Source organism: Mus caroli, unplaced genomic scaffold (genome assembly GCF_978045245.1).
Source record: "Mus caroli unplaced genomic scaffold, Mus_caroli_1 scaffold_9, whole genome shotgun sequence".
NCBI classification, from domain to species: domain Eukaryota; kingdom Metazoa; phylum Chordata; class Mammalia; order Rodentia; family Muridae; genus Mus; species Mus caroli.
This window is the reverse complement of record NW_028227264.1, coordinates 22,072,083-22,083,264: the sequence shown is the minus strand read 5'-3', so window position 1 is coordinate 22,083,264 and position 11,182 is coordinate 22,072,083. Positions and strand designations below refer to the sequence as shown.

Genomic DNA, 11,182 nt, shown 5'->3' with positions numbered 1-11,182 from the left:
GGAAGCTGGAGTCAGCTACACAGAGCTGAACTTAAAGCATTCCTTGAACCATGTAGACAGCTGATGCGCATGTCTGCTTGGTTCAGTGTAAGGGATGCTACTCAAAATCCTATTGATTTCGTGCGATGCATGCATATCAAAGGTATTTGTGAACTTCCTAGTGAATTACCTTAAGATATTTATCTTCTTGCTTACACTCAGGAAAACCAAGAAAAGTTTACAAGAATGAACAGCCACGCCTTTCATATAAAAAATATATATATACTTTATTTTCAACTAGAAAGGTGCAAACATGTAACTTTTGGTCACACTCTCAACAAATAAACTGCCCCCCACCCCAAACCAGTCATAATCAAAGAAGCAGCAAACACTTCCTGGTGGGAATCTGACCAGTTACCCTGAGCCAGCCATTTCTTCATCAAGGCCATTTGTTCACCAACAGTGATTTTACCACATTTCCTACTAGAAATCTGACTTCCAATGCATAGCTTTATCATCTGCATAGCATTTGTTCTGACAGAGAGTCACTCAGGTCACAATTCCCACTGCAGTATCTCCTTTGTTTTGAATCACAGATAAGCTTCATGTCCTACCTATGGTGTTTGGAGTTTGAGGCTATCAGTTTAAAATCCCAAAAGCACTTAAAACAGAAACAAATGACTTTAAATTAACTTAGATAACTGTACAAATATATATATATATATCCACAATATTTACAATATCAATAAAAATCTGGCTTGTTACAGGCAAACTTACTTGCCACAAGCTGTCCAGTCTAATAGACAAGGCTCTGACTCCCGACAAGTGTCACTGGAATCAGAATCGTCAGAGCTGAAACTGCTGTTCTGAAAGAACAGCTGAACTCAGCCTCATCTAGTGGAGGACACATGCTCAGCTCTTGCTAGAGCAGGTCTGTCTGCAAGCATGCTATAATTTCCCTCCCCGGTTACACTCCAAAAAATAGGCACACGGCTGCTTTTAAAATAACCTCAGCTAGTACCTGTCTTTCTTTCTCCTGGCATCTCCACTGTTCCAGGAGACTCACCTCAGTGTGCGTTCTGGCACTGTGCGATTATGAACAACTGTCAAGTGTAAACTGTCTCAAAACCAGTGTCTGAGGTTGACAGACTACTTGTATGGCAATGACATAACGTTCTCACTTTGGTGGGATAGTTTCTCCCACGGCAGTTAAAAACACAGATTTAAATTAATGTGCTACTGTAATTGTTTTTACAGAAGAAAATGAGATGCAACTCAGTTCAAGTTATAGTCTAATGAGTTCATGTCCCTTACTCCCTGGCTTTACGCCATGTCTCCGTACATCTTCCTGTAGTACAGGGACTCAAAGATGTCATTGTCCCCAGGACAGTTGTAATGGCAGGCACAGGTCTTGATGAACATCATGTTCTTCTTCATGATCTCGCCATCGGGGCATTTGAACTCCACTGGCAGAGTGGTGGTTCTGTGCGGTGTGCAGCAGCGGCCGTCTGTGCACACCCCGCAGAACTTAGCCCGGTATGTCTTCACACTGGTGCAGCCAGAAAGCTCAAACTTGACAGGCTTGGCGATTTTAGGTGTCCGGATGCACTTTTTGCCCTTCTAAGGAAGACAGAAGGAGAAACGGCAATTACTACAACGGGAGTGGCCTTCCTCAACCCTTTGTAGACTAGCTCTATGTCATCTGACTTGTGTTTATATTCTGAGGGGAGAGACTGGGAGTTTCATTTGCCAGTTTTCCAAAAATAGCCATGGCCTCATTTGGAGTGTCTTGAATTAACTAGCACCACGGGGAATTTTGTAGTGGAAAACTGGCAGCTGCTGTTACAGCATCTCTCATTCTAGCCAGACAGCTCCATGGTTAGATATTTCTGGAGACAACAGGCCTCTAATAACATGGGAGGTGAGACAGCCAGCTCGGTTCTCTTCCCTGTCATTCTGTAACTGAGTGACTAGGGGCAGAGGATGTACCTTAATGTTTTCCTCCAGGTCAGCTTCGCAGGGCCTGACCATGCAGAGGCGACTTTGCTTCTCCAGTCTGCAGAAGGTATTGTCATTGGTAACCCGGGTGGAGATGCCCATCCCACAGGTCTTAGAACAGGCGCTCCACTCTGTGGTCTGGACCAGGCAGTTGGCTCGCATCATAGTTGGGTCTGGGCCAAATGTGTCTTCCAGTCGGTAGGCTGTGAGAGCAGAACACACAAACACAAGGTAAAACATCCGGATAGGACAATTTCCCCTTAATTTGGTGTACTTGGGCATTGGCCCTGAAGTTGGGGAGAATGAATAACCATAACTTTGAAGGAGACAACTCACCAGCTAGAGCAGGGCCAACTACTGTGCGGTCCTTGGGCTCGTCACACACCCACTCCTCGCAGCATTTCCCAGGCAGCTTGACCCTTCTCGGGAAGGGGCAGTCAGGGCTGGGCAGGCGCACATCCATGCTGCACAGGGGCACGCAGCCCACGGCCCCATCCAGGCAAGTGCATTGGTATTTGCAGCTGCTTTGGAAGGACTCACCGCTGCGGTACACCGACCCACCGAAGACACAGGGTGCACCATCTTTGGCTGCAGGAGAGGAAGACAAAGTTGTAGAGGTCAGGCGTAGGGTCACAGGGATCAGAACAGCTGTACCCTGTGTACCATATCACTGTACATGTCAAGGTGACGAGCTAGGGTCAGGACTGCAGGGGGCCGGTTGGAAGCAGCTGCGGATAGGGGCTTTTCTTTTACTAGAGGGTATCACGCTGGACTTGAGAGAGGTGGTGGTCCAACACCAAAAGGTGAGGCCTCTGCAAAGGGAGCTGGAATGGGGCTGAGGATCTTACCAGTGCACACTCCGATCTTGCGGTTGGCGGGGGAGCCGAAATCGCAGAAGAGGCCCTTGTGTGGGTCGCAGGGGTCACGCTCCGTGCACAGTTCTCCCAGCTGCTTGGCGCAGACACGGCAGCAGCCGCAGCCGTCCAGCACCAGGCTCACGCCGGCGGGGCAGTGCGGCGCTGCTTCGGCTGCGCACTGACATTGCGCGCTGCAGTCCTGGCCCGTAGCAGGCTGCGGAGAGGAAGGGGAGGGAGGTCAGTCTGTGATCGCAGCTCACTCTGCCCTCCCTCCGTCCCTTCCGTCAGTCCCGAGGCTTACCCGGGTGCAGAGGGCGAGGAGCACCAAGGCGAGGCTGATGGGACCTGCGACGGAGGCGAGCATCGTCGGGACGCGGCGGGAGGATGCACAGCAGGGTGCAGAGGCGACGAGAGGCGCGGCCGGAGCCTGGACTCGGACAGGGGCGGAGGTTGGTGTCTGGACGCTCCAGGCGGTGGCGTCTGGGGTTGTCGGCTGGGCTGGGGCTGCTGCCGTCTGGAGGAGGTCGGTCTCCTGGGGTCGGAGCTGGAGTGGATCTGGCTGAGTCTTCTTGGAGAGAAGAGCTGTGTGAGACTAGGCGGGCGGCGCTGGCTTTTATACGCTCCCGGGAGCCGGCTCGCCAAAGAACTGAATGGAGTCCTACACAAACAGGGACATTCCTCACATTCCTCCCCACCTTCCTGCCTCATCAACTCACACCGGATTGATCCTGACCCCTTGACACTCCACATTCCTCCGTCTGAAAAAGCTGGCACACTTTAGCTCGCCAGGAAAAAAAAAAAAAGGCGCTGTGTTTCCAACACAACACCAAGAAGTAAAACTTTCTCCGTATCGTCTTCTCACCCCTCCTGATGAAATATAACTTAGAAATAAACGATTATTTCTCTGATCTTTTCTTCTTAAAAATCGCTTTGCCAGTTCTGGCTACTGACATAAAAACTTCTCAAGACTCAAATAGCTCAAGAGGCAAATACCATGGGCCCCTAGAAATTAAAAAAAAAATATTTCTTTTTCTTTGTTTTGGATTTTTTTTTTCTTTCTTTACGGGGCTGTAGTCTCTTGGTGTTCTACTGAGAGGAGAAGGGTGCTTATAGCCATTTGAAATGCCTCCTCTCCTCCCAGAATTCCTATGTGCAACTTTTGTATCTGAAATACAGGCATTTGATTTTTGGTCACTGGAGATAATCATTTTGGTGGCTGAAAGATATGAAAGCCAAGGCTCTGGGTAAGGATGTAGGTTTCCAGGGAGATTTTCAGCACTTTTTATGTAAGAACTTGTCTTCAGGGTCCAGGGAGGCAAGGGGAATGACTGGGCATGGCGTTTCTAGAAAAATAAGTTTATGAGTTCAGACCAAATGGCTGTGTTCAGAAGCTAAGTGTCAGGGAATAAATATAGTGGGAGAAGAAAAGAGGACTAAGGACGGAGGCCAGAGGGGTTCAGTTGGGATATTTTAAACATGGCTGTACTGAGGTACCCATAATCTAATGATGTTGTTGGGGTTTGTTCTGTTTTGAAGAACACTTGTTTACATAACAGCAAAACCATAGACGGTTGTATCTAGTTATAATCCGGCTATGAACTAAGCATCAGTGCATAATATATTTTTACTGACTTTCCCAAGTGTCTACAATTAGTGATGAAGCCTCTTGCTACTCAAGTAGCTTGCAGCAGCTCGTGGAGGGAGGTTAAATCAAGGAAAGCACAGGTTTATCCCCTGCTTGTGTGTTGATGTTAAAAGTAAACAATGTATCTAAGCTTGTCTCTGTTTCTTAGAACTGCTACTTAGTTTCTGTAAGGACCAATTTTATACACTGTGCATTCATTTAGGACCTGTGTTGTTTATTGGCTCTCTGTCTCTCTGTCTCCGTCTCTCTCTCTCTCTCTCTCTCTCTCTCTCTCTCTCTCTCTCTCTCTCTCTCTCTCTCTCCCTCTCTCTCTCTCTCTCTCTCTGTGTGTGTGTGTGTGTGTGTGTGTGTGTAGCTCCAATTCTCATTGTACATAGAAAGATTCTGGGACCATCCCATGCTTTCCCTAAAGCTACATCATTTGTCACTGGCTTCCTCTCATAGTTGGTGTTTCTGACTATAAGTTTAAAGTGAGTATATCTGCAAAGACTAATTTTGGAGACAACACACTATAGATATTTATAACACGAAAACAGCCCATTTAAATGGGCCAGTTTTAAAACTTTTTCAATCCATCCATGGATGATTAGCAGGGGTGTGTGTGTGTGGGGGGGGGGTAGCGGGAGGGGGGAAGGGAGTTAACCACTTCAAGTGGCTGACCACATCATCTGCACACAATTACCTTGTTAAGCCAGCCACATGCTGTAGTGCAGTTACATGTCAACAGCGAAAGGTGTGAGTGGCTTGAAGTGTGAGCAGTCTCTGCAGTGCTGGAAGGATTTCCGACATTGTTATTCAATGTTCTTTCCAAGCATTCCTCAAAGAGAAGAGGCCTGAGAGTTCCTATTTAAAGAAAGAACATTCCAAGTTATGTGAGTAGCCACATGTGTAGTATAGGCAAGTTGGCCTTACACTTTTGCTGTCTTCTTTGATGATATTTTTTTAAAAGTCCAAACTATGTGGGAAGCCACAGTGAAATCTTTCAAGTCTTAAACTCCCAATTATATCTACCAGCAATGGTCAGAAAGGTGGAATGAGTGAGGAAGGGAAGGGATGGGAAGGGTGAGGCTCATCTGGGGTGGGATGTGGGCTCTGAGGTGAGCTCTCTAGCCTGCAATGTGATGAGGGGAGCCAGGAGAGTTGGAGCAGTCTCTGAAACCACAAGTCCACCTGAGAGCCACCAATGGCTTGCTGTATCCAGGGGGCAGGCTCAGTCACAGGGGTAAGTGGTTGGGCTTTTTATAATTGAGTAACTTGGGCAGTGTTTTTAGAACGGCCATTCATAAAGCTAAGGGAAGTCACAGAGAGAAGCCTGATGCCCACTTAGAACACGAAGATAAGAAGTCTCAATTTCGTTGCTCTCAGTGAGGATTAACCATCTTAAACTTCTCAGGAAACAGATGCTTTGTGTTTTAACTTTAATTTTCACCTCTCTTCTTCCTTCCCTTGCCTTTCTCCTTTTGCTTTTCCTCTTCCACCTTCCATTTAGAGTATATTATCGTCCTGCACTACTGTTAAAAAATGCCAGCATTATAATATTAGGTTTTACTATAATATTCACACCTCAAATTCTCAGTAACTCCATAGTTAGTTCCAAATGGATGGTTTTTAATATTAACTAAGAGGAACTAGTTAAAATATACAACTAAGAGGAACTAGTTAAAATATACTGGCTGAAATATACAACCAACTCATGAAAATCTCAGAATATACTGTGCATTTGAAATGTAGCTTGGAGCTTTATAATTAAAACACTTGAAAGGGTGAAGACAGAAGACTACCTCTACACAAATCATACAGACAAGATGGGACAGAAGGAGAAGGGTGTGTGACAGAGGACATTCAAGACATTCACAGACTGGAAAGCATGTTTTTATTATGATGCAGATCATTAAGTGCCAGGAAATCCAGAAGGAAAGACTGACACACCAGCCTTGGTTCATGCCATGGGACCTGACTTCTTACATCCTTATAAGTGACTCAGCAAATGTTTGTGTGCACCTGGGCAGTAAAACGAACGTAGCAGCTTCTTACAACTTCAGCCAACTCTGCCCTAGCCCAACCCTTTTGATTGACAGCAGGTCAGAAATGCGAGAGACAAATCCTTGAAATTGTATGGAGAAGGAAGTTGTTGTTTTGACTTCTAAACAGGGGTTTAGTTAGTGACCTCAAAAGAACATTCTACCCCAACCAACCCTTCCAGTAGATGAGGAATTCACTAAGGTGGCCACTTACGGTATGCATGGGTGAGATGATGTACTCAGCTCTTTTGCTTGAGTCTTGTACAATGTTTTCTGCCCCCCTCTAAAGAGGTTACTTGATTAGCTATAAGACACAGAGAGAGAGAGAATCCTGCAGAACAATAGCAAAGTGACCAGACTTGGAGTATTTGTGTACTTAAGGAAGGAATCTTGCAGATTTTCAATTTTCAGTTGTAGACATTTTCTTATAAGAGCAAGCAGGAAGTCAGTGCCAGCCCTCAAAGAGGAAATCAAAAGTCCCAGGGAAACATACTGGTGGAATGTGACTCAAAGCCAAAACCCATGTGCGACACATACAGTGGGCTGTCAGCATTATAGGAAGTATGTCTCTAGCCCTATAAGGGCATCTGGAAACGGGGAGATTTGTCCTAGGATCCTTAGGGACCGGGCTTCCCAGTGTTTCTGGTGTGTCCTAGGTTCAGTCATGTAAATGAATTCCACCCCTCTCCCTCCCAGAAAAGCAGGGCAGGGGGGCGTATGCCAGAGTCTTTTTGAAAAATAGTAATAAATATTTTTCTAAAACCCTCAGGGACCGTGGCTTGGTTTCCTGGACCTATTTGCTTCTGATGAAGTTTTAAGGAGTGTGCCCTCTCACAGGGAGTTAGACGTTGGAAGGAAGCATGGATGTTTGCTATGGAAATTACATTCATTGCTTTCCTGCTTTTTCTCCTTTTATAATGAATTCTCTAATTTTCTTAGGATATTTTCAGACGCAAAGGTATTGGTCAGAAGGCAATTACTCCGTGTGGTTTGTTTAACATTTGCCTGCTCATTTCCTTGCTTGAACCTGTAGTCTGGGGTAGAGGAGGAGAGGGAGGACACTGTGTCTTAATGAGGTACTCCCTACACATTCTCTCAAGTTAAACTGGGCTAGTCCTCTCCGCTGACTCTAGGCCTGTGCTAACAGCAGGTGGCGATAGAGAGCACAAGTGTTGCTAGGCCCCAGCCTTCTCTTAAAGGTGGCAAGTCAAAAGTATTGTGAATGAGGGAGAATCTCACCCTATTTTCCAATTGAATTAAGTGCAATATGAAATGTGATAGGTTATGTAAATCTAGAAGGGAGATACTCATTTATTAAAATGTGTACTTTGGAGGGACTAATCAATAGGTTTAGGAGGGACAAATTGAGATGGAGTGTTTATTCCAAGGAATGGAAGTAAATGAAAGTAGTGGGAGACAGCTGATAACTAACTATACATGAACACACCCCAGAATTTTGGTGAGGTGTGGGATAAATTTAGGCAGAGTCCCATCTGTTCACCCTTGGAAACGTGCCTGTGGTCTGAACCCTGGACTTGCAATGCCAGGGGTCTCTGGATTAGGTATGTGTTTTATACCAGACATTTACCAGCCCAGGGGACTATTCCCTTTGTGTGAATGCCTGTGGGGAGTCACATGTTTAAAGCTGAGCACACTAAATAAGGCTTTTAGAGAAGGTATCTAATCTCGTAGATCAAAGCTATTACCATATGAAAAGAAGAAAACAGCTTTCTGCTTAAACAGGCATATCAGATGCTAAGCAAGGGAAGGGCTGCCTGGTGCTTTGTTTCATTTGTTATTCAAACACATGATTCAGATTTTATTTGATCAACTTAACTAGAATACTCCTTAAAGCTCCATGGTGCGTGGACTAGATGTCATACATTCACAAAGCTCTTTACTTGTACTGTTGATTTAGGCTACATAGCCCAAGCTCCTCTCGCTGTAGGGTCCAGAGGTGCTCTGGTTATAGGGAAGTCCAACACCTGGCTCTCTACATACAGCATCTTACTTCAGCTTCACTGTAACCCTAGGAGGTATTATTCTTCCCAGTTTATAGGGATGGGAATTAAGGTGCAAGGATGTTCACATAACGTGACTGTAGCTAGAGGTGGCACAGGAATGTGTGAAGTTGAATTTGGCTTTTCTAAAAACAGTACCCTTGTCTTTGCTTCCAGACTTGTGTTTCGTCTCATTCTATATGCAGTGTCTGTCCTTTAGATAGTTATCTCAGGTTCTCTTAACTTTCGAAACACACTTCCAGAGAGACATGTAAAACACCTCAGCCACGCTAGCATGATACTCTGTTACTGATATTATACACTGATAAACGTGAAGTCAAAAGATAATGGTTACTGGTCTAAATTAGAAGAGAAATTTGGACTTAAAGATATATTTATTTCCATCATTACCAATTAAGTTGTGTGGTTTTGCTGTGCAGATAGACATGTTGCTTCTTACCCACAGATGAACCAATGCACTCAACCAGGAAAGATGACTTAAGATGATGGCTGGGTCCCAGAGGCTCACGTCAGGGTGTGCTCTGCTGTGACATCAGCTTTATCCCACGTTGGAAAGGTCCATGCCCAACACTGTGCTGTCTTGTTTAGGCTGAGAATGGGACCGACCACAGACATCATAAAAAGCTCTTAAATAACCATTCACTGATAAGCTGCGATTATGAATAAATATGAAAGAGGGCGACAGGCTACCCACACCAAAGTGATGCCCACGCTAACCATGGGCTTCTCGTGAGTGGCCCTCAATAGACATGCCCCAGGATGTCATAGATGCTACCAAGTGTATTTTATGAGCCTGTCTTAGTTGAAAATGCATTTTCCTTAAACTAGGTACCCTGAATGCAGAGTTGACTTCGAAGCTTCTGCCCGCTCCCCTTTGGGTGTGGAGTGATTGGCTTTGAACCATGTCTCGGTTCATGTTGTTAATGGAATGATCTCTGCGGTAACTGTGTGTGGCAAGGTTTGAGTGTGTCGTCTAGGAATGGCAGGCTCATAACAAGGGAATTTTCTCAGTGACTCATGCCTGTGTGAGGAGCTTAACAACTGTAGCATTAAATTTCATCTAATCGTGGACTTACTAATGTCTGAACATATCCTACCATGAAGATCTTTCTTCCATGTAAACAATAAATGCTAATTTACTGGTTTCATCACTTTTTAAACACATCTATGCTGGTTTTTCTTGATCCTATTTTGTACTGCTGTTTCCATATGTAGCTGATTCCTGGGTTTCCATCAGTTTGTTTCCAACCCACTAGGTGAGCAAGCACACTTCCTGCCAGCGTCAGATAGACATTGAAGCACTCTTACTTTGCAGTAGGACTGGGCATTGCCACAGTCAAATGATCCCATTCTGGCTTTGACCACTTTCCAGGCCAGTCCCTCCCATACCAGTCAAGCCGATTTTTCCTGGCCAGCTTCTGAAGTAGTTGTCAGAAGGGGGAACACAGGATGGTGGTACAGCATCTGTCTCTCATGTGTTCTCATTTTACTCCCCGAAACCTGGTCTTAATCTCAAGTGGACTCCAGAGCTCCAAACACTTACTTTTCTCATGCATTACAGCCAACTTTCCAAGAAAGGAAAAAGGTCTTATGCTGAGCAGAAATGGTATCTGGAAGCCTTTTTTTTTTTTTTTTTTTTTGGTCCACAGTAAGTGGTAAGAGTGAGGGGAAATCTTAGGTTCTCTCTGTCTCTCTGTCTCTGTCTCTGTCTCTGTCTCTCCCTCCCTTCCTCCCTCCTTCCCTCCCTCCCTCCCTCCCTCCCTCCCTCCCTCCCTCCCTCCCTCCCTCTCTCTCCCTCGCTCCCCCTCGCTCCCTCCCTTTCTCTCCCTTTCTCTCTCTCTCTCTCTCTCTCTCTCTCTCTCTCTCTCTCTCACACACACACACACACACACACACACACACACACACACACACGAGTGCAGGAAACATCAAGGTAGCAGCAATGTATTGAATCCAGTGCCTACCAACTTCCAGGGCAGGACTTCTCAATGAAACCTCTTGATGAATAAATAAATACACTTTAAAAAATCAAAATGAAAAGTTCCTTTCCTCAGTTACACTATGACTGCCCAGGGGCCACATGTATCTAGTAATTGCCATCCGGAACACTTCGCACAGACACCTTGTACTTTGGGTAGGGCATCCTCCTGTCTCCTGTAAAATGATGCTTGTTCCTTCCCTCCTGTTTCTTAATTCATCTTTCTCTACTAGGTGCTGTGTTTTGACTCATGGACATACGCATGCTCTCTTACCTAAAAGAGTCCCCTCCAATAAAGCTGTCTTCTCTTTTGTCCTCACATTTCTTTAGACCAGTGGTTCTCAAACTTCCTAATGCTGTGACCCTTCAGTACAGTTCTTCACATTGTGGTGACCCCCACCATAAAATTATTTTTGTTGCTACTCCATAACTGTAATTTTGCTACTGTTATGAATATAAGCATCTGATATGAGACCCTCCAAAAGGGTCACGTCTCATAGGTTGAGAAACATTGATTTAGATACTGTTAAAATCCATACACCACAATGGCACACACACTCAGAGAGACCTTAGATTTACTATCTCCAAATAATCATGTTTACATTGTCATACTGCAAATTGCCACCAAACTACCTCTCCATGGCCACCCCATCGCAGTCTGTTTAGATCTGTGGTGACTTGAT

General features: G+C 45.2%; 1 protein-coding gene across 1 annotated transcript; it reads right to left on the bottom strand.

The window, feature by feature from the left end:
- Positions 1-262: 262 nt before the first annotated feature.
- Positions 263-3,530, bottom strand: Ccn2 (cellular communication network factor 2). Its single transcript, XM_021174229.3, has 5 exons — positions 3,136-3,530; positions 2,826-3,048; positions 2,314-2,565; positions 1,969-2,180; positions 263-1,599 (listed from the first exon to the last, which is right to left on the bottom strand). The coding sequence occupies exons 1-5, from the start codon at positions 3,196-3,198 to the stop codon at positions 1,303-1,305; spliced, it is 1,047 nt and encodes a 348-aa protein (XP_021029888.1). The 5' UTR covers positions 3,199-3,530; the 3' UTR covers positions 263-1,302.
- Positions 3,531-11,182: the final 7,652 nt, after the last annotated feature.

What these genes read in the sequence shown, in the direction of transcription:
- Ccn2 (XM_021174229.3), bottom strand. Translation starts at nt 3,198, where the DNA reads ATGCTCGCCTCCGTCGCAGGTCCCATCAGCCTCGCCTTGGTGCTCCTC. An exon ending in CAAGATCGGAGTGTGCACTG is followed by an intron (nt 2,566 to 2,825) that starts GTAAGATCCTCA and finishes CCTCTCCTGCAG; the next exon opens with CCAAAGATGGTGCACCCTGT. An exon ending in ACCTGGAGGAAAACATTAAG is followed by an intron (nt 1,600 to 1,968) that starts GTACATCCTCTG and finishes TGTCTTCCTTAG; the next exon opens with AAGGGCAAAAAGTGCATCCG.